The sequence below is a fragment of the Crotalus tigris genome, unplaced genomic scaffold (assembly GCF_016545835.1).
Source record: "Crotalus tigris isolate CLP2741 ecotype Arizona unplaced genomic scaffold, ASM1654583v1 scf7180000024514.4999324561:1519799, whole genome shotgun sequence".
Lineage (NCBI taxonomy): Eukaryota > Metazoa > Chordata > Lepidosauria > Squamata > Viperidae > Crotalus > Crotalus tigris.
In genome coordinates, this window is record NW_024100687.1 from 1,477,957 (window position 1) to 1,504,840 (window position 26,884).

General features: G+C 38.8%; 2 protein-coding genes across 4 annotated transcripts in view; one reads left to right on the forward strand and one right to left on the reverse strand.

Annotated features, from left to right (window-relative positions):
* The window catches only part of COL26A1 (collagen type XXVI alpha 1 chain), a 165,090-nt gene extending 156,823 nt beyond the window's left edge, over positions 1-8,267 (reverse strand). The window contains exons 1-2 of the mRNA XM_039333997.1: positions 8,230-8,267; positions 3,842-3,916 (exon numbers count right to left, since the gene is read on the reverse strand). The gene's annotated coding sequence lies outside the window, so the exon portion shown is untranslated. The remainder of the gene's footprint in view (positions 1-3,841; positions 3,917-8,229) is intronic.
* A 9,282-nt stretch (positions 8,268-17,549) lies between these two features.
* Positions 17,550-26,179, forward strand: IFT22 (intraflagellar transport 22). 3 transcript variants are annotated; one of them, XM_039333991.1, is made up of 6 exons: positions 17,550-17,704; positions 18,869-18,948; positions 19,808-19,897; positions 20,746-20,948; positions 21,039-21,142; positions 25,734-26,179. In XM_039333991.1, the coding sequence occupies exons 1-6, from the start codon at positions 17,666-17,668 to the stop codon at positions 25,758-25,760; spliced, it is 543 nt and encodes a 180-aa protein (XP_039189925.1). In that variant the 5' UTR covers positions 17,550-17,665; the 3' UTR covers positions 25,761-26,179. The 3 variants fall into 3 exon arrangements, with proteins under 3 accessions (XP_039189925.1, XP_039189924.1, XP_039189923.1); XM_039333990.1 differs by lacking the exon at positions 25,734-26,179 and adding an exon at positions 22,077-22,134; XM_039333989.1 differs by lacking the exon at positions 25,734-26,179 and having other exon boundaries at positions 21,039-21,384.
* Positions 26,180-26,884: the final 705 nt, after the last annotated feature.

The following is a 26,884-nucleotide window of genomic DNA, read 5'->3' on the forward strand; positions in this document are numbered from 1 at the left end:
CCTTTTAGAGACTGAGTGCCCAAAATCTGGCCCCGCCCCCACTCCATCCCCTTGCCCGCCTCCGCTCTGCCCTCCCATCCCCCACCCCGCCTGCCCGCAGGACCACTCACCGCCTCCAGGGCCCGCCGCACAGGCAGCCCAGGCAGCGCTATGGTGGTCACACCCTCTGCCCACGCACTGCAGCATCAACTGCATGATGGGGTGGGAGGGCAGAGTCTTGTCTACGCTGCCTGGCTGCCATGTCCTTGGCTGCGCTGCTCCGTGTGGGCCACACTCGAGGGTGAGTCTCCTTCAGGGGGGCTGCTGGAGAGGAGATCACGGGGGGAGGCAAGGCTGGGACAAAGGCACGTATGCCCACAGAGAGAACTCCGAGTGCCGCCTCTGGCACCCATGCCATAAGTTCGCCACCACTGGTATAGATTGTCCTGAACTTACAACCATTTGTTTAGCGAACATTCAAAGTTACAATGGCACTGAAAAAGGTCACCTACGACCGGTTGTCATACTTACGACAGTTATGACTACATAGTTCACTTAACTGCAGTGATTTGCTTAACAACCCTTGCAAAAAAGCTATTATAAAATTGAGTGCAACTCACTTAACTGCCTTGCCTAGCAATGGAAATTCTCTTTCCAATTGTGGTCGTAAATTGAGGACTTCCTGTAGATATTTTCAGAAAATGCTCTAAATATCTGTTGCCACCTCAATATAATGTACACTTCTTTAAAAATACTTTTTTCAATACCTCCTGCAAGGAACTCTGGCTAGTGTGCATGATGTCTTGCACAAATTTTCTCACAAAAGTTTTGTGAGATGTATTTGTGAAACGGTGCCACAGGGGAAATTACATTAAGCCATAAACTTCAATTTACACATCAGAATGATGGTTTGCATATTGGAGTAATCCCAAACCAAATAAACTAGGTCATCCTTTGTTTCTGTAAACCCTATTTATACAATATGCTAGGTTAAAATATGATTGTCTAATTATAGCATGTTTTATGATCCCAGTTAATGTGGTTAATGGTTCAGAATGAACTGAGGCTTGTGAAGATACTAGAAACCCAGAAAATGTGTTAGTTGTATGTTAGAAATAAAAGGAAAGGCAGACGGAATATTGTCTTTCTCTATTGTGTGGAGAAAGTGCTGAAGCTTGTAACAAATGACAATGAGAAGGCACAACTTCTTAGTTCTTGTTTTCCTTGTCTTCCCTCAGAAGGGAAATGGAGGCCTAGCTGACCATGGTTGTGTCAGTGGGAAAAGAAGATGGTAAGAGAAAATTTAATAACTTAAATGCATTCAAGTTCCCAGCCAGATGGATTACAGTCCCAAGTATTGAAGGGACTATGATGGCGAACTTATGACACGTGTCAAAGGTGACACACCACAATGTTTTGGGTGATGCACTAGCATTCACCAATACACAAGTATACACCATTCTCATATAATTTTGGAGGTTGCAGATGGCCATGGAAGAGCATTCTCCAAAGCTGCTTCAAGAATGAAGGCCTCATGCAACCCACAGCAGCCTCGGATAGGTTGCACAGAAAGAAAACACAGCCTGAAGCTAAGTGGTGCATAGCCAATCTTGAGAAACACTGGGCTGTGGGGTCAGTCATGCCAGTCTCCAGGGTTTGTATGCCTTGGGGGATGGAATGACATGGCTTTTTTGAGGGGCAGCGGTGGTACTAGGGCTGAAGTCAAGGCTCAAGGCTCTTCTTCAGGTTCAGCCTTGGAACTGTCACCAAGTGCTCCTGTTTAGAGTGGCCTAAATCAGTAGGAGATAGAGAATTGTTGCAGGGTGTGTGTGAGAGAGAAGGGGGGGCAGCTAGTTAGGCATTTTCCAAATCTTTGACCCACCAAGCCCAAAAGGTTTGCTATCCCCAGATTAGTGAAAGTTATTGCAGAACTGCTGTTGATAATCTCTGGAGACTCCTGAAGATTTGGTGAGGTTCCAAGACACTGGAAGAGAGCTAATATCGTTCCATCTTCAAAAACTGGACTCCAAACTGGCCCTTCAGATCTTCCAATAGTGCACTCAGTACCACTGTATTTGGCTCCATCCAACTTGCTGCTGGTCATTCTCTTCTTCTCCTTCTTTCCATCATTCCCAGCACTGGAACTTTCTGCAGAGAGCTGGGTCTTTCCATTATGTATCCAGAGTAGGATCATTTTAACCCTCAAGTGAACACTCTGGATCAGTGTTTTTCACCCTCAACAACTTTACGATTTGTGGACTTCAAGTCCCAGAATTCCTCAGCCAGCATGCTGGCTAGAGAATTCTGTGAGTTGAAGTCCACACATCTTAAAATTGCTGAGGTTGAGAAACACTGCTCTGGATTGATTTGTTCTAGGATCCATATATTTATTTTCTATGCTATCTATGGTAATCTCAGGAGTTTTCTGCCACAGAGTATTTTAAGGAAAACCATTGCCTGCATGATTCTGAACTTTGCAGGTGTCACATGTCACAGCATCTAAAAATCTTTCAAAGGTCTTCATTGCTGTTCTACCAAGAGCTAGCCTGTGGCATCTTTCTGGTTCCTTTACTAATGATGTTTCTGAACATTTGGATAAACATGTGACAATTAATAGGCCCAGCATGGACTTATCGCAAATGAATTGTGCAGTCTATCATACAAAATGGGTTAACCCACTATCACAACCTGCACTTCTTTGATAGTTTGTAATTCAGTAGATCAAAGGAGTCATCTAGACATGGTGTGTTAATATTTTTACTGAATGCCTCATGAGATTCTCCTTTCTTAAATTATAAAATATGGGCTAAATGATACTATGTTAGATGAACTCGCAGTTGGCTGAATAACCATACTACAAAAATGCTTCATAATGGCTCCAGCTGGGAGAGAAGTTTGACGGAAACCCACAGCATTCTTCCCTAGGCCCTGTGCTATTCAACATTTTTATCCATGACTTGGATGAAGGTGCTGAGGGGATGCTTATCAAGTTTGCAAATGACACATAGCTGTCAGCTGTGGCTAATGCCTTAGATAAAAAAGGGAAGATTCAAAAATCTCTAAACAGATTTGAGCACTGGGTTGAAATAAAGGTGATGGAATTTAACAGGAAAAAACATAATTTTCTTCATCTGAGAAAGAAAAAGTAAAGGCACAAGTATAGAATGAGAGAGACTGGCATTGGCAGTGATCTGTATGAAAAGGATTGTTTGTGTGTGTTTGTGGCCTTTGAGTCAGTGTTGGCTCCTGCTGACTGCCTGGACAAGTCAGGTTTTTCTGGCAAGATGTCAGAGTGGTTTGCCACTGCGTGCTTCCTAAGGTTAAGAGAGAATGACTGCCCTGAGGTCACCCAGCTGCCTTTGGGCTTAGAGTGGGAACGGAGCTCATGGTTTCCCAGTTTCTTGATTGTTCCTTAACCACTACACCAAACTGGCTCTTGTCTTTGTTGACCACAAGTTAAATATGAGACAGCCTTTTTTATGGTGCATTTATTCTTTTCACTGGAGAACAATACACAAGTGAATATCCCAAAAGGTTTACAATAAATGTAATTCGTTCTGATGGTAATATGGAAACTTCATGTTCAAAGATCCTTAGTAATAGTTGCTATAGAGCAGTGGTTCTCAACCTTTCTAATGCCGCGACCCCATAATACAGTTCCCCATGTTGTGGTGACCCCCAACCACTTATACATCACTGGGTGCCAGGTGCATGGCCAAAGAAAAGGGGAAAATGGCGGACAGCCTTGTTTGGCGACCCCCGTGAAATGGTCGTTCGACCCCAAATGGGGTCCCGACCCACAGGTTGAGAACCAATGCTATAGAGCATTACTGGAGAAGCTCCTGTTCTTTCTGTCTCTTACCTGCTAGTGGGAAGAAGAATCCTAAGTGAAACTTTGATCTGACTCACCAATGCTCATTCTTATTTTGCTGGGGACCTGTGGAAAAGAGAAGTATAAATTTGATTTATATGGTACAGTCCTTTTTACAAGTAGAGATCTTCAGAAATGTTTGAGAAGCTCATTGCATGTACTTCTCAATCCATACAGTATATCTGATGTACCTGAGTTCCTTATTCCATTTGATTGCCAAGTCAGGAATACTGATATCCAGACAACTTGAAAAATGAGGAAAGCAACATGATGGAATATTGTACATTTATTGTATGTGTGAAAGGATGGTTGAAGTCACATAACATGCTAAAAGCTAAAATAGGGTTATACATAAATGGGTAGTTTAGATAGCGGTGGGAAATCAGCCACTATCTTACCATGTTGGGTAAGGCAGAGCATTATTTAAATAATAAAGTGCTTATAGCACTTTACTTTTGGAGGGCGTAGCATTTTACATGAACGCAGCAATCTTAACCTGGTCTTAGAATTTAGTGTGTTCTGTCTTCTCAGCTGATATAAATATAAGAACTATAATTCAGGGGGGGGGGAAATCCTGCATTCATAGAATATTGTAAAAGGAGTTCATTGTTCATTATCAATAGTTGCTTCAAGCACCATAAATTACCAGCAGACTCTGGAGTAAATTTAAATACGTAATACAAAACAGAAGATGTTGCATTGTAGTCAGCCAAAACATTTCTAGGTGCAAGGTTTGGAACAGACCATGAATTATTGTTCATATATAAAGGATAAGATTAGAGGGTTAAACAAAGTAGATTTGCCAGGAAGATTACATCTGGAGGATATATCTGGACTCTTGGGAACTGAGTGGTACAGGAAGGGAAGGGAAGGGGAGAGACTCAGTGCTGATGGATAGAAGAATCTGAAGCTCAATGGGAAGAATTAAGCACTGTGAAAAAGTAGGAAAAGGTTCTCAAAATTTCAAGAAAAGCTCATACAATGAAGGGTGAAAGACCTGGCCAAAAACAACATAAAATGACTCAAGATTTTTAACATCAATCAAGGAAAGAAATCTCAGGAAAGTCAACAAATAATGGAAACTAACAAGAAAAGGAAAATAAACTATGTCCCCATATCTGTTTAACTTATTCAGTTAATATAATACAGGTAGTCCTCATTTAGTGTGTCAGGAAAGCTGAAGTAAGATGATAAGCACAGTTCTGGTTTAGAGTCTACACCATTAAGTAAGTTTGAGAAGCATACGATGGAAAAGATGTTAAGGTATAAATAGTTTTGTTTTCTTAGCTCAAGAACAGATAAAGATGGACTATACAATGGAGAAGCAAAGAGACCAATCCAAGGGAAGAATGCAATTACAAACTTGGGCAAGATCATGAAGAACATTTCTATGACAAAGATAGAATAGCTAAAGAAAATGGGTTTTTTTTCCAGTGATAATAGGCAGCTGGATGAAAGCTGGTTATGGAAAAGGTACAAGAGAAAGAAAATGAAAGCTTCTGTATTATAGATTTAAAATTAAGTTATGTACTGAAGTACCATGGACTAAAAGTAGCTCATTATACCTGAATTAAATCAGCTGCTCCCTTAAAGCAATCATTGTGATTGTAAGTGGATGATGGACTTTAATATGCTTTGTAAAATTGGGGAAATACAAAAAGGGGGAAACAGCAGAAAAAAAAGATGAATGGGATAAGGGAAATCAATGAAGTATCTTTGGAGAATTTCAGATTAAATCTGAGCCAGCATGAGATATTAGGCATTGGTAGATACCAGGGGTTTTCAAACCTCAGGTTATGGAAATTGTTAATTTAAAAATATCTCATAAATCTTGATCAGGTGGCAAAGTTCTAGAAATAGAAATTTGGCTGTTTAACTCTGAACTCTTCCCTCCCCCCCCCCCGTGATGTCTCAAGGAACCCCATCAGCTTGAAAGATCCTGGTCTCTATGTTTACCACTGGTCATCCCAATTCTTTCTTTTTTATATACGGTACTTTATTAAAATTCTACAAAAGCTAAAATATAAAATGCAAAAATAAATATTAAGAAGGAGAAAGATTGGGTAAGGGAAGATGCAAAGAAATAAAAACAAAAAGAAATAATTTTCAACTTAGATAGCTACAAATATAAAATGCATTAAACTTTTGATCTAAAATTCAGTAACTATATTTTTACAACCATAAACACTTCTACTTGTCAAATCTTAAAATTAATGTAGCATTTCTTTTAAGATTCTGCAAAAAGTCAAAAAGTAGTTTCCACATGGAAACAAAGTTAGACAAATTCTTTTTTAAAAATAAAGGTAGTTAATTTTGCCATCTCAGTCAGTTTCATTATCTTCACCATCCATTCTTTCAGTGTGGGATTCTGTATGTCTTTCCAGCTCTGAGCTTACAAAATTCTTGCTGCAGCTATCATGTATAGAAACAAAGTCCCATATTTTTTCTCTAATGGCTTATTCATCAAACCTAACTGGTCATCTCGATTGAATGACATTGAAAATCACATTTATGTTCCAAATGCAATTTCCAGCCAGGATGGGCAATGGGAATTATAAGAGTTGCACTCTCAATAGGTTTGGAGATATTGGGAAACTGCCAGCCAGGCTGGAAGGAGGGTTAAGCAAGGGCCTAGCTTGAAGTCTTCATGCAGCCACAAACAGGATAAACTTAACTTTTCCCAAGATCCATGAAACCTTATCTGGTTGTTCCTAGGAAAAGGCAGGGGGTTTAGTGAGATTTTTGTAACAAAGGTGCTATATAATAAAGTTACTGACTTTTATTATTCATGAGTGGCTCTAGTTGCTTGCACCTGACAGGAAAATGTTTTTTTGCAGAAGGCTGGGGTAGGAGCAGAAGCAATGAGGAGCATATTTAATTCTATTCCCTTGCATCATTTGCCAAGTTTAATTAAACTGCTCCAAACTCCATTGGAGGTGAACATGGAATATAGATCCTGATGTCTTGTGGAGTGTGAAAAGTAAGATAATGAGTGAGGAAAATGATGACAATAATTTGTTTTTTTTATAAAAAATATATAAAACTAGTTATGCACTTACCTATTTTGCAAGTCAACATTAGGTTGGTTTTGGAGAAGGAAAGCAAGGTTCTTTTAGAAGTGGCAAATTGAAGATGACATATATTCTTTAGTCTTTTGGAGACATGTAATATAATGGCTTATATTAGGAGTAATAAATGGACTCTCTCTTTTCCCCTAAAGTGTCTTTCAAAACTGTCTATCGGAACAATTTCTCAAAACTGTGTTGATAAATTGGAAGCAGCACAGTTTGGAAGCAGAAGCAGCCAACAAAAATATCTATGCATTCCATTTATCAAGGAGATTTCTTTTCTGTGTTTAAAGAGCAACCCTGAAATGTGAACAGGTCAATCCATTAAAAGCATTATGTACTAATAAGGTAACAGGAAGAAAAGGGGCGGTTTTACTACTAATCTGAAGAGTCACCTTGGACAGTGAATAAATAAATAATAAATAAATGTGCTAAGTGTATTGATTAAATATTTGCTACATAACAACCATTCAGACAATCATTTAATTGGATGAAAAATAGCTTCTGCTGCTTTCTGTGTCTGGGTTCACATACCATGCTGAGCCAAAATGTGATTCATTTGACTTTGGTTTAATGGCTTGCAACACAAAACATGGCTTACTGCAAGGATGGGTGGTCTGCAGCTATATGGTGCCTATCCCCTCTTTGCAGCCTTCTGTCCATGCTTCCTGTTTTGAGAGTAAGTGTATTATACCCCTCCTGAGGAAGAATGAATTTTATTCTCTTGAGTATGTCTCTCAGTTTTATGTTATTATAATATATGGTTTTATTTTTAAATTAGATTTGTGTTGGTATTCATCTCAATTGTGCATTGGGGAGCTGAGAGTTGGCTGACTAGAGCGGCTGACAGTATAAGCCCATAAGTAATAAAAAATAGAAATTAATTAAAAACTTAAATGAGTAAAAAGTAGCTTTTTAAAAATCAGTACTAAATAAAATTAGTACTATTAATAAATACTCTAGATAAATAGGGTTCCAAAGCTGCAATAAAAAAATGAAAATACAGTTGGGATGGGTAAAACATACTGAGAAAGTCTTTTCTCTTAGCAGTAACACTAGCAATACCATTTAGACCAGGGGTCTTCAAACTTGGCCCTTTTATGACTTGTGGACTTCAACTCCCAGAATTCCTCAGCCAGGCACGCTGGCTGAGGAATTCTGGGAGTTGAAGTCCACAAGTCATAAAAGAGCCAAGTTTGAAGACCCATGATTTAGACTTATATACTGCTCCACAGCACTTTACAGTACTCTAGGGGCAGATTACAATGTCAGCATATTGCCCCCAACAATCTGGGCCCCCGTTTTACTGACCTTGGAAGGATAGAAGGATGAGTCAACCTTGAGTCCTGTAAGGATTGAACTGCAGTGTGTGGGCAGTCTTTGCCACCAGTTCTCCTTTTCTCTTGCAGGTCTGCCCTCGGGAAGACCACACCCCACAAAATTAGGCTGCCCTTGACTCTGCCAGCTATTTGCAAAGCACTAAAGATCTGGATGTGCACTAAGATATAAGTACTGGGAGAGTATTTAATTTACCATATTTTAGATGATGGTTAAGTGACCCATGAGATATTACTGTTCTTCTGAGTGCTTATTGGGTTTGTTCTAGGTGACCACTGTTATCTTTTTAATGCTGTGTTGATAACTTTTTTCTTTTTGCATTGTTTTAACGTTGGAGTCACATCTGCGAGATGGGCACCCATATAAATTGCATAAATAAATAAGGTATAAAGAATGGGTTTATTTACCATAGCAACAAATACATACAATTCACTGAGCAAACCCTCCCCCCAAAAAACCAAGTAAACTTTTGGCAAGGATAGCTGCGCCCAGCCTTAAACATTCATAATAAAAGAGATTGACTTACTGTAGTTTGCCTGCATACATTTTCTTATGCTGTTGTATTCACAACAATGCTGCAGGGTAGTTTACAGTTATCTAAATCAGTCATTAAGTTCAGAGAACATGGTCTCACTAAGGTTTCCTTGTGCATTCATGGTGGATGGGAACATTAACTCCAATATTGTTTATTTTATTTTATTTATTAAATTTGCATGCTGTCCACCTCATTGTCGAGCAACTCTGGGTGGCTTATAAATTGCTCTCTTCAGCAGCTGCTGCTGTCTCACTTGCTATTCCAGCTCAGGCCTCTTCCACTCCATTCCTTGCTCATCTGCCATCACTTCATTTCAGGCATCCAGTTTGGCTAGATTCTCAGGATCCCCCTCCAGTAACTCACTTCACATGGAAACCGAAACAGCTTTGCCAGATCAGTCCTTTCACCCTCACCACCCTTTGCTTTTCTGTTTCTTTCTCATACTTATTATTCCCAATGGAGGATCTTGTCTTGTTTTCATAAGCTTTGTCCAAATCAATTTGATTCATTCTCCTCACCGGTCTGAGCGGTATCATGACTGAGCCCCAGTGTATTCTCTGAGCAAATTAAGTCAGATGCCAGAATCTCTCCTCCCTCTTTTGTATCTTTCAGCTAAAATACAGCTTGGCTGGTGACATTCTGAAGTTGTGCAATTTATTTATTCAGTCATTCGTTCATTCATTCATTTGTTCAATTTGCACAGCTACCCATCCTACATACATGGCTCTGGGTGGCTTAAAATGGTTGAAAACAAAAACAAATGGAATGTAAATATATAAAAGCATTAAAAACCATATAAAATATATAATTGGCAGCCGAAGCATAAAAACACTCAACAACTTTCAACAAAACCACTGCACAGGCTTTACCACACATCTGGGTTTTCATGTCTGCTGGCACAGCCCCATCTTCAGGGGCTTGAGGAAAGCCAGTGAAGCCACTAGGGTCAGGGCCTATCTGAATTCCTGGGAGATGATATTCCAAAGGACAGGCACCAGGACAGAAAAGGCTTTCTTCTTAGGTCCTGCCAGCTGGCACTCCATTATAAGATGGGACCCCTGAGCATGTCTCTCTTGCCAAATCTAATGGGATGGGTAGATGCAACCAGAGAAAGGTAATAGTAATAGTAATAGTAGTAAAGTTGGAAGGGACCTTGGAGGTCATCTAGTCCAACCCCCTGCTCGGGCAGGAAACCCTAAACCATTTCGGACAAATGGCTGTCCAGTCTCTTCTTAAAAACTTCCAGTGTTGGAGCATTTACTGCTTCTGGAGGCAAGCTGTTCCACTGATTAATTGTTCTCACTGTCAGGAAGTTTCTCCTTAGTTCTAGGTTGCTTCTCTCCTTGATTAGTTTCCACCCGTTGCTTCTTGTCCTGCCTTCAGGTGCTTTGGAAAATAGCTTAATTCCCTCTTCTTTATGGCAGCCCCTGAGATATTGGAATACTGCTATCATGTCCCCCCTTGTCCTTCTCTTCGTTAAACTAGACCCAATCCCTCAAATAGTCTGGTCCCATGACTTGCCCTGTAGTGGTATGTGGAAATGACCTTGGTAGACAGGGGGGAAAGTTGCAGACTTGGCAATGTTCAGTAAGAAGTAGCTGAGCCAGCAGAAGGATTGGGGGCATGTAAAGACTCTCAGAAGAGACCCTCCTGAGTTTCTTGAACTGTAAGGGCAAAAGAGAAAAGATGTACTTTCAGACTTAAAAGACTCTGTTAATATAACCTTACAGTAAAATACTTCTGGCTGTGCTGCTTGTCTGAACTAACTTGCAAGGCTGATATCCCAGCCCAGCATTTCACAATTTTTATGGACTAATTATTTAGAGATGATTCACTAGCAGCCTAGAGACCAAACTGCCACAAACTTATAATATGTTGGATGCAAAAAGCCAAATAACAATTAGATGACAGCCAAGAGAGACAATAAAGGCAAATATTTTCTGCCAACTGGTGGTTGACCAGGATACAGTATCCCAACCTGCTTCTGAGTTTTACCAGAAACAGAAGTCGGAAATAAATATTGTGTGGGGCTGTTAACCTTATGGAAAAAGAAGTTGGAAGTGACTGGGATCACACAGACACACAGGTAGGAAGACTGTACTTACACACTAAACCCCCAACCAAAAATAACCAAGATTATTACTTATGAACATGTTGAAGGAATTCAGCTGCTATCTCATCTGCACTCATTAAATATGCTGTGTGAAGCCAGTGTATATAGGTTAAATTTAACATACTGTATAAGCCCAGCCATTGGTTTATTCATCCAGTCCTATTAAAAAAACTATGGCCTACTTGGCTATAAATGTTTGAGTGGTTACAGATCAAGAGTTTAAGCAGCTTGACCTTTACTGTAATTATTGTTAAATAATTAGGAGAAACATAATTGCTAAATTATTGATATGCTGCATTAGATATCTTTTACTATGATTAATGTAAGCATCTGATTTCAAATTTGTGGGATAACCAAGGTTTGATGATAACCATCTCAATAATGGTTAGGATTTACCTCATGGGCTAAGCCAAATCAGGCAGACCACATTATTGTTTTAGCACCACGTATGAGTGCAGCCAGTTAGAGATTGAAGAGACCGTGGGTTAGTCACAAGTAGACATAATATTTTACTTCCAGTACTCAGATTTTATTTTTTGTTCCAAAAGCACAAGCAATATGTACAACTGTTTGCAAATGTAATTTGCCAGACGGAGCAGTGAACAAAGAAAAAGTTAGGTGTTCCTGGGATGCAAGCAAAGTATCAGTCCAATCACTGTCAACTTTTTTAAAAAATATATATATTATTGGTCTCTAAGCCCAGATGTCAGCCAGGGCTCTCTTAGACCACAGGCGAAGATAGAAAAAAATGTAACTCAGGCAGCAAACGGGGACCTGCAGCTTAATAGATCAGGCTTTTACAAGCCTAAGCAGAATTTTATCATCTTGTCCACTTGCCAGTATTTTAGGCACAGGAGATGTGAGCCAAAAGAAAGAAATCTTCCCAACCATCGACTTGCATTATGAATTTGTACAAGTGAACTCAGCTAAGTGTCCAATGTGATACAGAAGCAGACAATATCCAGAAGGAGAAGGGCAGTAGTTCCAACTGCTATCAATCTACTCCCACATTTTAGGGACCCTTGTGAGATCTAAATTGGGGGAAAGGTTTATGTAATATGTCAATAAATAGAGATAAGGGAGACCTGGAAGAGACTTGGGTTCTAGGGAATTGTCATCCCTTTGAGGTTGTCCAGATCAGAAGCACAAACCCTGAGTAATAATTATTAATGTCATGCCATGTGCATCTGGAGAAGGAACATGTGCAGGGGGGCGGAGAGAAATCTAAGCACCACTGTTTCTCAGGGAAGAGGCAGTAAATTCCAGAGAAAAACCCCAATGGATGGTGTTTGTTTGTTTCTTTGCAAAAAAACCCCAAAATAAATGCATTAAACTGGCCAAAATGTCAAAAATCATGGTCACATGATGGCAGATAATGTTGTAAGGGTGAGCTGGTTGCCAAGCACCCAAAATGCAATCATGTAGACTGTGGGGTGGTGCAGCGTTGTAACTTTGAAATCAGGTCATAAGTAGTTTGGGGGTAGGGATTCCATCATAACTTTGAATGGTCGCTAGGTGACTGGCTGTAAATCGAGGACTACCTATATATCTATAGGTTAGAAGGTTATAGCTTTACTCTAGTAAGATTCTGTCTCTAGCAGGTATAAGCAAGTAAAGAATTGCCCTTGATTGGAATTTACTGTGTTGTCTTTGGGCTTGGGCCTGACAACTACCTTTATGCCATATGGTAAGGTTACAGTAACAGAATTTTGTAAATCTGAACATATCTTTCCCTTTCCTTACTTTTACTCTTATAAAAATTAAGGAGGGTCGTTTCTGAGATGCTTTATTCACCTCCATCCCTTGGACTCAGATTTCATTAATCAGACCATCTAGGCTCCAGTTCTTCCTCCTGTCTCACACGGTCACTTCCAGAAAGCATTACAGGGATACTAGGGATATTCAGCTCCACCTTCGTCTATCCAGTTTTCTGTCCTATTATTCATCACCTTAAGACAGTCAATGGCTGACCTTACCCATCTCACTCAACTAGATCAGTGTGAAATCTAATTGCTGCATTTTATCAACATACAATGATTTGGAGGGGGGGGTTTCTTAGTACCTTGTGTGAATTGTCTGCCCGTTTGGTTCATTTGTTTGTATTGCCCATATCCAGAAAAGTGAGTAATCTTGGTAAATGAATTGTATTTATTTATAACATATTGTTTCAATTTCTATAGCTACACATTTTAAATGTATAACTCTGGTTGGCTCACAGCAATTAAAAACTATTTAAAAAGCCAAAAATGATCCAAAACAAAGCTGTAATTTTTTTAAAAATGCCACACAAAAACCATAGGGCACAGGTAATATCCATCAACATTGCCATTGTTCTATCATATGCCCAGGTCCTCGTGCTGATGGCAAAACCACATCTATAAGGCCTTTCAGACTGTCAGTTATGGAATTGCCTACAACAAAACACAATATCTTTATTATGAGAGTGATGTTACCGCAACTGGTTTTGTATCCACTATGAAGATGTAATCCTCACTTCCTAGTTTTAGGAACTTTGATATTTTTTTTAAAAGAATTGCCATGCTTGAAACCCTAGGTTCCTCATGTAATTTTTTTCTCCTTCTTATTTATTTAATATAATTTTTTTGGTTTTGTATGTGATTATTTCAAATGAATTATTTCAATGAATCAATAATAGAATAAAACTTATTAAAATACAGTGAAAATTATGAATAAAGAAGAATTGGTGTCACAATATATGCGTTAAAATGTTGAAAAAGGAGGGGAAAAAACATGATGACCTATCAAATTCATATTGGGCTATTTGGGCTGTTTAAGTTACACAGTCTCAGCACCTGAAGAACGGTGTTTGTCAAAATGGTAATCACAACCACATAACTGAAGCTTTGCCCATTTTTACGTACATCATAGTGCACATAAGAAAGGGGCAGGGCTTCAATTGGGCAATCACCGCTGCCATCTTGACTTTTTTGCCCTCCACCTTCAAAGACTCCACCGGGGTCATGGTAAGAATGAGACCACTTTACCAAGAAGTGTTGGAGAATCCCTTCCGCACTATTTGCTCATGCCAGAGGATTTCAAGGGAATGAACTATGAATAAACTACCTGATGAATGAGCTGCTCCAGAAGTAAATAACTGCACAAACCACCCCGGAGCGGAGCTAAACTTGAAGAAGTATTATTCCTAAGGAAGTATTGAGTTGCACAGACAAGGGTCAGGTTATCGAATGCAATGAAGTCATCGCCTTGCAATGAAGTCACTGCCTTGTCACCAACTAGATGACTTTCTCCTTTAAAACAAAAAGAGAGAAAGTGTACTGGAAATCAGGGTGCCAGCAAGTCAGGAAGTGTATAGCCCACCCACTCACAGGCTAAATCAGCAAGAAATCCAGCATTCTGCTCCCTGACCCAGATAATGCTGGGGGGGGGGAGAGAGAGAGATGGGTGGGACACTGTTTCATATTTCTATCCTAACAAAAAACAGAACACAGGAGAGGACTGGAGAAAAGTGGGAGAGGGGACTGCTACACACAATGAAAACCTGTCAGTCGTATTAAGGGCAACAGAGAGAAGGGAAATTAATTTGAATACACTCAGCCACTAGGGGCTACTGTTGCTCTATCAGTTTTTATATTAGCAATTGCTTTATAAAGAAAGGGAAACGGCTCTGAGTGTCCTTTTGGGTACCCCTCTTTCTAGGTTTTCAGTTGAAAACTTTTACTACTTCTGATGCAATCACTGTTTTATTTTTTCTGCCATTTCTTTACCACCAACCCTTGTGTGGTAAAGAGAAATCTGGACAACATTTTGGAAAAGTCAGAATCTGCAGTATTCACACTGCAGACCAAGAATACAGTATTGTGTTTCCAAGAAAGAATCAATTCAGTGAAATATTCACTTGAGAAGAAACAGCATGCTCTTTGAGCCAGTTCTATAAACACAAGTAAAATAAAACATAGATTTTGTTTTTAAAAAATAGAATTTGTTTGAGAGTGCAAACAAAGAGTAGTCTTCCTAAGTGACATTTATTTATGTATTCAGTTCATTGTAACTCTAGGGTGGTGTGCAACAACAAAAAGCAAACAATAAATCCAAAAAGAGTAACATGACATAACAACATACAGAATATATAAATATGAATCTGAAAGCAAAGCCAATTTTGTCTGCTCTCTGATTGCCTTGCTGCACACTTCTCCCAGTTTGGTAAACTATAACTGATATAAGTGTGTATACTAATATTATATATCTATAGATACCTATAGATATATCCAAAAGAGTGCTGCCTATTACTACATTTGTCCAAAGATTGTTCTCAATTTCTGAGCAGTAAACAACTCTACCATCTCATTTTTTATTTTCTGCCCTGACAAGACTTGTGGTTAAAGGTTAAGATGATAATCATATATGGTAGATATATTTCTAATGATTTACTGTTTTATCATTTTACTGTTTTATGATTTAAATCATTGTGTAAATTGTCCACAGAAATGCAATTACTGTTGAGTGGATTAAATATTTCTTAGCAATAGCAATGACAGTTGTGTTCATCCTCTACTTAAGTTATCTTACAGAGGAGTGGACCAACTTTCAGAACTGAGAAAGATGCAATCAGACTCTCATAATTATACTTACATAGCCCTGTTGTCATTTCCTTAATCCCTTTTTGATGCTTTTTTGACTCACATATGAATTTTTATGGGATTGCATGACTCCATTTCTTTATGGAGCTGCTGAGTGTGGACTTGAAGCATCTTTCTCACTTCAGACCCCAGCAGCTACATATCCCTATATAACATTCTACCTAACTTTCAATAATTCTATCCAATAGCAATAGCTCTTAGACCAGCGGTTCTCAACGTTTGTGTGACGGCGACCCCCGTCACACAAACGTTATGCGCATGCGCGGCGCAGCGCGCATGGGGGCGGGGCCCGCGCGCGGCGCGCATGCGCAGCACCGCTCCACGCGCAGCACGCATGCGCAGCGCCGCTCCACGCACAGCACGCATGCGCGGCGCCAACCCCCGGAGGTGCGGCGCCGCCCCCATGCGCGGCGCCGCCCCCCGGAGGCGTGCCGCCCCCCCCATGCGCAGCGCGCGTGCGCGGCACCGCCCCCCTGGAGGCGCGGCGCGCCCCGGGAGGGGACAAAATGGCGGATCGCCACCTTTGGCGACCCCCAAAAAGAGGTTGATCGACCCCAAATGGGGTCGCGACCCATAGGTTGAGAACCACTGTCTTAGACTTATACCCGACTTCACAGTGCTTTACAGCCCTCTCTAAGCAGCTTTATATTTTTAAATTTTAGCTCTATTTTTGTAAATAAATAAATTGCTTAGTTTATCTCTATGTCTATTGTTAATTTACCAACAAAGGTATTAGGAGAGAATTCTGGGCCCAAGGAAAATGTTTGTGATCAACCCCCTCCCTCAACTGAACAAGAATTATCAATTAAAGACAAGGAGCAACATTTAAGAGAGAGACTTGTTCTGGTGTATAAACCAACCAACTCTTAGGAAGGACTGGCTTTCTTTCCTTATTGTGGGTAAATATAAGACAAATCAATCTTGTAAAATACTTCCTCTAAGCTAAACAACTCCAACCATTGTCTCTTAAGGTTTTCAAGCCTTCCTATATTTTGGGCTGCTTTTTCTGCACCTTCTCCAGCTCCACAATATCCCTCTTGAGATGTGACATTCAGAATTGTGCATTGTATTCTAGAAATGGCCAAGCAGTTTATTGTGAGACATTAAAATATCATGTAGGTGATTTTGCTAAACTAATTAGGTACCACAACTCGGAATCTTTTTCTTGGTTAACCACACCAGTTAAGTCCTTATCATTTATAAGAAAAACCTGAATTCCTAGCTAACACTAAATAGTGATCCAATCACCAAGATTAGAGAAACAATTTTGGATCATAGTCCTTATGTATCTATCGTCACCTTCTTGCATAATTTGTGTCCTTTCCACCATTCTAGGAGCCAGATACTTATTCAGCTGAATAAGTTGAATAACACTGAGTCCAAAGCAGATAATCAAAGCAGACTTTGTTTCTTATCTCCCTCCACTGTGAAAATTGTGCATTTATTCTTATTGTTTTCAGTTGTTCACCAAACTTTAACCCATCAGAGGACTCCCTTTGGATTCTCATCACTGCTTAGTTCATCCAGAAGTGTTCAGTGAGGATTTTCTTCTTTATTAACTTGTCGGATTTAAAAAAAAAAACAAAAAACAAAACAGGAAACTTGAGCATTGCTTTGAAAAATGGTTGGATTTGGGAACAGGAACAAAATATATTTCCTCGGATACAATATCGCACAGAATTCAATTTACAAACCCTTCTGGCAACTTATTCCATAGGCTTTCATGAATCACAGCCTGTTTCAGCAAAAGCAGGGATAAAGTCACGAGAAAAGGAAAAGGAAATAAAGAAAATGTTGTCTTAGGAGTGTATTCCTAGCAAATAGTGCAGTGTGATTCTGTGATTTGGGGAAGCGTGGTCAGAATATACTCTGTTACCATTAAACCAAAAGTCATTACGATCTGCCACAGAAGCAAATAATTTAATTACAGACGAAGATAAAGAAACTCTCTCCCGCCCTCCCCGCCCCGAGACTTGCAAAAAGAGACTGTCAGTGCAACCTCTCCTTCTCCCGCCCATAGCAACCGCGCTTAGCAACACGCGCGTGGCTGGATTGGGCGGAGCTGTCTGGATCTCCGGTCCTTTCGAGCGTCGGGTCGGTTTGCTATGCAAGGCCGAGGCTCTATGGCCTAATCCGAAAGGGATGCTAAAAGTAAAAGTCCTTTTCGTAGGTCCTAGTGAGGTGAGTGTGCTTCCCAGACCTTCTCAAAGAAAGGAAATGTCTCACGGTCTTGTCTCTTGACTCCTCGTCCTTTTCTAAAATTGGACGGGAAAGGCTGCGAGACAAACCGGAGTTACTAACCTAACTCATTCGAAGATCGCCAGGTGGGGAAGGATGGAGTTCTATTGCCTTCACTTGCCTCGGGGGACTCCCAAAGGCGTCGGGTTGCCTAAGGGTGAGAAACAGGATGCTGAAAAACCGGATGCGAGTTTGATATAATCGACCAATGCATTTTCTATTCCAATCGACAGTGGCCATTAACAGTACTGTACAACCTTCATGTTAAGAAACAGTATAACTTTGTGAGCAAGGGATTTTTTCCTTAATATTCTGCTGAGTCTCTCTTCTCTGCTTTCGTCGATAATCTGATCCAGCAGGTTTCTACTTATTACAGGTGGTCCTCAATTTACAACCATTCATTTACTGACCGTAAATGAATGGCACTAAAAATGCTGTTTTTCACACTTCTGATCTTTGCAATGTCCCCATGGTCATGAGCTCAGAATTCAGATGCTTGGCAACTGGCTCATATTTATGACGGTTGCAGTGTCCTGGGGTCATCTGATCACCTTTTGCATCCTTCTGACAAGCAAAATCAGAAGGATATTTACTTATTTACATATTTACTTAACAGTCATATTATTAACTTAACAACTGCAGTGATTCATTTAACAACTGTGGCAAGAAAAGTAAAAATGGGGCAAAATTTAACAATGTCTCACTTAGCAACAGAAATTATGGGCTCAATTGTAGTCGTACATCGAGAACTACCTACTAAAGAAAGTTTATTCTCAAGATCTCTAATCATCGCCAATTTTGGGTTGAATCAGATGGGAGTTGGAATCCAAAAAAAATCCTTTCTCACCTTGGATGGGAAAAACAATGTCAGAATATCCCTTGAAACTAATCATTCATGCATCACATTTCTAAACTATTTAAAAATATATCGACCGCATTGGGGAGGAATTCCAAGTGGGACCTTCTTTAAGCTGCAACCAGTATTAAAAATATCTCTGTTCCGTGAAAAGGTATGAAAAGGTATTGTCAGGTGCATCACAATACTTTGTTCTAATTTTACTCCTGCTAATGCTTCTGTAATTGTGTTTCTGTATTTGTTTGTGATAGGCTGGAAAATCTGTCTTGGCAAACTTCTTGTCAGAGACCATTGAAGGTATTGGCAGTTACATCCCCACCCAAGGAGTAAGGTGAGGAAGAATGGGCTAATTTGCTGTGCTTCTCACTACACAAGCTTTAAAATGTCTGGATCCATTCATTAAACTCATTGTTATTCATTTCTCCCTGTCTGAAAACATCTTAGATCATACTGATTTATAGGCAGTCCTTGACTTATAACACAATTAGGACCAGAATTTCCATTGCTAAACAAGGCAGTTATTAAGTAACTTCTTTTTCAGTGTCACTATACCTTTGAACAGGGCCTAAATGAATAGTTGTAAGTTGATGACTACCTGTTCTAAGTAACTTCAATAATGAAATTTTGACATTTAATACATATCCAGTCTAATACATGTGGGTCACTGCAGAAATGAATGTGATTATCTTGCTTGTACATAAATCTTCCCAAAGTTACTATCCTAAAGAAAGGTTTGCCAAATGTGTGGCTCACATGAGATTGTTGCATTTTTCTGCTGAGAACATAAGGAGTTTGCATTCTCTGGCACCCTGTTTGATTTGTTAATCTCAGGATGCAGGGAATAGTCTAGTCTTCCATTGCCCCTTTCATGCAAATTCCATACTAGTACATTTGTCTGCATGCAGCTCTTAACTGACAGGCTAATGCATAAATCCAAGACTATGAATCCCTCTTTCTGTTGAAACAAGAGTTAATAGTGGCTGATGTTAGCCAATGGGCAGAGAAGATTGAATGCCTGAGAGAGTTCTAGCTAGGCTTCAATTGGAAGGAAGAGAAATTAACCATGGCAAGTAATACAATACAGTACAGTTCATCTGAAAAATATTCTGGCAGTATACAAATCAGGGTTCCTTTTTCTCTAGCATGCCTGCTTTATTTACTCAAATGTGGTTCCTGTTTTTAAATTTTAGGATTTTAGAATATGAGAAGCCACATTTCAATGGAAACAGCAAAGGACCAGGATGTCGGTTTGAACTGTGGGATTGTGGAGGTGATCAAAAGTGAGCAAGTTTCTTATACGCCTTGCCAGCTCTCTTGGTATAGGTCCATTCATAACCTGTGCCAGATCATTAAACTAAGGAACCAGCTGAATTGATGGAAGATTTGCATTAAACTAGCAAAATAGAGTTAGAAATTATGATTTGAAACAGAGACTGTATCGGTATGATACATAGATTAATAAACCAGTTTTTTTAAATCACAGAAAACCTCCACAAATAAAGAGGCACCTTGTTGCAGACAAGTAGTTTCTAAAACTGGAGGGTATTAGCATGATGAACAAGCTTGTAGATTATGTTCTGAAAGGAGATATGCTCAAGGCACATAATTTTTTTAAATTATTTATTATTGCAATTATATCCCTCACTGCTTATTTTTGGAGAATTTAAAATGTCACAATGAGAATTTGTCTCCCATTATTCAAGCCACAACCACCCTATGAATTATGTTGGCCTGTAGGAAGACTGAGATATGAACACATATATCACTAAAGTTTAATTAAATTATAATTTGGTTTGTTGGTTTTATATATCTCAACCTCATCAACTTTAAGATATGTAAACTTCAATTCGCAGAATTCCCCTGGCAACAATTCTGGAAGTTGAAGTTCACTCATAGTTGCTGAAGTTGAGAAATGCTGTGGTATATGAAGACAACTGCTGTTATTAGCAAACAGTGCTTGACATTTTATAGTAATCTTTATACTTCGATAATGAGATGGGCGGCATATAAACACCTTAAAAACTGGCTTGAAGCAGTGTGAAACCAGTCATTATTTGCAGCTGTTTGCATAATTTCCAGCAAACAATATTCTGTTTCCAGCAACATTCTTTTTCTTTTGCACTTCTAGATTTGAGACTTGCTGGCCTGCTCTGATGAAAGATTCCCATGGTGTCGTCATTATATTTAATCCAGACTTGCCAAGCCACGTGAAGGAAATTGAAATGTGGTACTCCTGTTTTGTCCAACAGCAGCAGTTGCTTGAGAATCAGTGCTTGCTCATAGCACATCATAAGCCAGGCACTGCAGGAGATGTAGAGAATCTCACTTTGCGTAAGACCCATAACCTTTATTTCCCTATTTTTGTGTTATCTTTGTCAAATTATAGACCTGATTCACTGTTTTCTCTCTTCAACTTCGAAGCTTCACCATTGAACAGATTGACATTGATACACTCCAGCCTTGAAGAAGACCCTGAAGATGTCAGAATGGAATTTGTGAAGTTCCTGAAGAATATTACTACTTTGGTAAATGAGAACCGGGATAGAGAGGAGATGCTGATTATTAATTAGTAATATGATAAATGTTGGAGAAATAAATGGCTATTATTTATTAATAACTTAAGTTTTCATTAGGCATTTTTTAATGATTACAAACTCATTAATTTTTCTTCCAAATGTAGAATAATTGTATTGACTTGGAATGTATAATAAGAGGATCAGCATTCACTGTGCTGTACACAATGAGAAATGCATAGCTTTGGATCCCACATGCTTCCTGAACTTGTTTGATTTCTTAGGCCTCTAAGAACAGCAAAGTCCTTTCCTCGGGCAATACTGAATTAAGATCTGGTTCACAGTCAAGCTAAGCCTACATTTGGCTTAGTGCATTATGTGAAATCTAGCGTTTATGGTTTAAAACTCTTGGTTTATGATAATATGTTGTACAAACTGAGCTAATTTTGGTTTATACACACCATAGTTAAGTTTTTTTAAATAGCAACAACAATCACAATAATAATAATAAAGTTGGAAGGGACCTTGTAAGTCATCTAGTCTGACCCCCTGCTGAGGAAGGAAACCCTATACCATTTTAGACAAATGGCTGTCCAGTCTCTTCTTTAAAAACTTCCAGTGTTGGAGCATTCACCTCTTCTGGAGGCAGGTTGTTCCACTGGTTAATTGTTCTAACTGTCAGAAAATTTCTCCTTAGTTCTAGGTTGCTTCTCTCTTTGGTTAGTTTCCACTCGTTGCTTCTTGGCCTGCCTTCAGGTGCTTTGGAGAATAACTTGACTCCCTCTTCTTTGTGGCAGCCCCTGAGATATTGGAACACTGCTATCATGTCCCCCCTCGTCCTTCTCTTTATTAAACTAGACATACCCAATTCCAGCAACCGTTCCTTATATGTTTTAGCCTCCAGTCTCCTAATCATCTTTGTTGCTCTTCTCTGTACTCTTTCTAGAGTCTCAGCATCTTTTTTACATCATGGTGACCAAAACTGGATGCAGTATTCCAAGTGTGGCCGTACCAAGGCATTGTAAAGTGGTATTAACACTTCACGTGATCTTGATTCCATCCCTCTGTTAATGCAGCCCAACACTGTGTTGGCTTTTTTGGCAGCTGCAACACCCTGCTTGCTCATATTTAAGTGATTGTCCACTAGGACTCCGAGGTCCCTCTCACAGTTACTACTATTGAGCAAGGTACCCCCTATACTATACCTGTGCATTTCGTTTTTCTTGCCTAAATGTAGAACCTAACTTTTTTCACCATTGAATTTCATTTTGTTAGCGCCCAGTGTTCAAGTCTGTCCAGATCCTCCTGTATCCTAAGCCTGTCTTCTGGAGTGTTGGCTATTCCTGCCAGCTTGGTGTCATCTGCAAATTTGATGAGTTCCCCATCTATCCCCTCGTCCAGATCGTTGATGAAGATGTTGAAGAGCACTGGGCCCAGAACAGAGCCTTGGGGCACCCCACTACACACTTCCCGTTTAGCTTACATAAATATGGTCTAAGACAAATCTTATGATTTATTTCATTTTACTAGGTCTGGCAATCTTTAGTGCCTATTGTTTGCTTCCCCTTTCTCTTCTCTATACACTTACAGGTAGTCCTCAATTTACAACCATAGTTGGGACCAGAATCTCAGTCATTCAGCGAAGTGGTAGATAAGCTCAATGACTTGCAATTTTGGCACTCTTGCTTGCAGTCATTAAGCAATCTCACTGGTAGTTAAGAAGACAAAGCGAAAGAGCTGAAATACTCCCAGTAGGGTCTACGATAACCCACCACAGCCAGCTTGCCAAGGCCAACTCCCTGCATCAAGCTTGCTGCAGCCAACTCTCTGTAAGACAACTCATCATGGCCAACTCACCACGAGACAACTCACTGTGGGACAAGAGTAACATTAATGTTGAAAAATAGTCTAATGGAATCATTAAAGAAGGGACGCCAAAGAAGGGACAAAATAAAATGTGGATGACAATTTAAATAATTTTGAAATAATTTTAAATAATTGAATTGTTCTGCAACAAGTTGTCCTGTGGCGAGTTGACTGTAGCAAGTTTTAGACACAGTCTCCGTAGAGGCAGATGTCTCTGTTGACACTATTAAAATTAAGTTTTGTGTCCATTGTTTAAAAATATCCTTCAGTATGTCCAATGTTATAATCTATGGTTTCATTCTGTAATTGTAAAATTAGTTTGTGTCCTTCTTTAATTGTTATCTTCTTTACATGACATCTGTTGGCATTCATTGCTCCACTAAAGCATGCTGCATTTCTGAAAAGGATCAATCTCCGATCTAATCATTCAGTTGTGTGCTGTAACCACTTATTTAAAATTGACAAAGTCAACTCTAGTTTGGTATCATCTTCCTGCTTTTCTTCATCTATGCTTGATAAAGCAGCTGGCTCTTTAACTGTAAGAATGAGATCAGAGAGCTGATTAACATTGTTTCCTTACTTATATTTGAATCCCTTGCCTACCTGTAGTTGAGCAGAAGCTTCAATGTGTTTAACATTATCAGTAATAGCAGGAAAATTTGTGAAATCATTAACTATCGGAGACCAAAGTTTCCTCCCAGGAACATTAAGTGTGCTTTGGTTTATTTCATCCAAGGATTCCTTAATGATAAATAGTGCATGAACAATCTTATATCATTTTCATGTGTCTGAAATAAGGTCTTAGCTACTTGAAATTAATGGGTGACAATGGTCCTGGTTTAGATTTCACCTGAGTGGCCATTCTCTGTATGCTGTATATTCTATACTTTCTGGAAGGGCTTTTCAGTTTATAGAGTAGTCCTGGCAAAAGAAACATCTAGAGTAGTACTAGAGAAAGACAAAGAGTCTGACATGGGTAAAAGTCCATCATGATTACATCATGCTGATGTAATGAAAATGTTCTGCAGACATGTGTAGTTTTACCTGGACCTTGTTAGAGAGAAAACTGCTATGAGGATTCTAACAGAGAGATAAAAACACTTGGATCTTCTCTGAGTTATAGTATGACCATGCAAAAATAAGGGCTATTAATCAAATGAGATCTACTAACTAATCATGCAAAGGCTCATGCAGTAAAGTTCATTTTCTCTATAAAATAGTCACTTTCATTTTTTTCTACATTTTTATAGATAATAAATGAAACTTTTATACAAATTAGAGTCAAGTAAAGGTAGTTGGAGGGGTCATCTTATTATAATACTTTAAAAGACCAAACAAAATGTATACCTGTGTCACAGATTGTCATTTTTCTCTCTAAAGTGTGAGAAGGAATCAAGAACTATGCTAGCTGTAATGAGAAGTAACTTATACAGTACATTGTCTATAAAAGATGACTCCCAGGAAGCAGGGTTGGAACACATTCTCAATCTTGTTTCTTCTTTGGGGAAACTCAGATGCAGCATTCATTCAATTTGGCAATATCTATTTGATTTTCTGAAAGGCACATGGAACATATATTTTTTCTCCTCTTTAAAAGAGAAAGATCTTAAGAATAGTGTTTATACAAATACAGCAAGTTTTGTTTTGGCAACAAGACGCCAAATATTCCAAAACCATTGTGCTGTTTAAAATTACACAAAATGCAACATCACTTTTGCACCCATTCCAGCTGTACAATACCCCCTTTACTAAGTGGTGACTTCTCCTCTTCCTCCTCCTTAGAAATGAATGTTTAACAAGAGGTTTGATACATTAAAAATGACTAATCAAACATTATTATTTAAGTATGAAAAATAATGTAAGCACAAGACAGTGCAGTTGGGTTTATAGATCAAGCTAAATTATCAAGTGCTTTGTTAAGTTTGGCTTATGCTAATTTGATTTTTCAAATATCTTTTGTAGTCATTAGTTAGTATGAACAAAGTCAATGGTACTTTATTGAACAAATAAACTAAGAACAAGTCCTAGGTAGCATGATATTTGAATTCAACCTATGGTGTATTCACACAATATATTAAGCCAATTCAACAGGCGATTTATTGCTTTACTTACTTTTTAATTTGCAGAAACTGAAATTAAAACTTGCAACAAGTCATTTTGTGAGACTCCAGGATACGCTCTAGATAGGCCTGTGTGAGCCCAGTTGAGATTCTTCACCAGTTCAGTTTTTGTTCCGCAGTTAGGCTAAATATTTTTTTTAATAAGCTGCCTGGAAAAAAAGAACTCATTGTTAAGTATGGGAATGTGGGTTCTCTGTTTCTACTGTTTATACAACATATAATAATGTTTCGACTCCATGTGTCCTTACTGCAAAGGGGCAAATTTCAAAAACTGCTCTTGCCATACTGCAATCAGTAGGTTCTTTTCACGGTTCTCTTATGCCTGTACAGTATTGGGGAGAGAAGGAATTTTCCATTCATTGCCATTTCAGAAATAACCACTAGCTGGAAAAAGATAAATCCAGAGAAGTAAATCACTGAGATAAGAACAGATTCCTTTTTTAGTCTATGTACTATTAAACATAGCTTTTTTTTTTTTTGAGTTTTGATTAATTTCTCATGGTGTACTAGCAGATTTTGCTAACATGGGAATTTCACCATAAATGCTTTTCCAACCTAAACTAAAATTTGAGTGTTAGTATTTTTCAATAATTAGTTTCTATCAATATTTTTTGCAGGAAGAAACAAAATTTTCAGGTTCATGAAATATCAAAGTCTTCAGTGAACACTTCTTACAGAGGAATGAAAGAATGCTTTCAGGCTCTTAATACAGACAGATTTCAAATGAGATCATGAGTTTTGAATCTATTTCAATTTATAGTCAATGCAAGGAACATTAACTACTAGTACATTTGTTTTCAGCATTTGGGGAGGTGTCTCATCTGCTTTCCATCTATTCAGAACATGCATCCACATGGAACCTTTTAGACAAGAGGAGGGAAATTACATCTCTAAATGTTTTTTGCAAAGATTTTCAATCACATAAAATATCTGGGAGGCAGGATAGGTTAAGATAATTTATGATTGCAAGCAAACTATTGTTTGAGGATAAAAACCAAATTTATGGAGCTGTTGCTGGAATGATCCTTGGCAGTTTAAAAGGTATACACCAGCCTCTCATGAGAATCCTGCGGCTTACCTAAGTTTCCACCACAAAATAGTATTAATAAGAAAGATGCTAATAAATATGTCTTTGCTTAGCAATGTACATGCATCATTTTTATTTCTGATTTCATTAGAGTAGAGGATAAAAAAGAGCTGACATTGTTTTGGGGCATTTGTGGGATACAGTTCCAAAGCTGTAAATTGACAGACTTGTTTTATTCAAACCTTTGTTGAAAAACTGCACTGTACAATCCTTGAGGAATCTGGAATTACCAGCACAACAACAATAAAACTATGCCCAAGTTCACATTTTAGAAAACAGGCTTGCCAGGTTAACATTCAGATATGGGAGACCCTAAAGATCTGATATAATTCCTTTGATTGAATTGGAAATGAAAAAAAATATCAACGGAATTTAATTGTGTTCCTTGTAGAAATGCAGATGAAATTCTCATAATTTGTAGAAGGGATCTGTGTTTATATGATAACACTGATTTACAAGCTAGCCAACTACATTTTATCTTGCACACTGAGAGAACCTAGCTTATGTCTTTACAAGCTAATAGCTCAGTGTGTTATGTAAACCCTAAAAAATAATTTCTTAAACTAAGTTTAACACAACTGAGGTCAGAAAATTCATAGGTATTAGCTCTAGATTTCAAGCATGGTGGATACAAAGAGGAAAAAGAACATGTTTCTTGGCTCCAGTACTGCAGAAGTACTG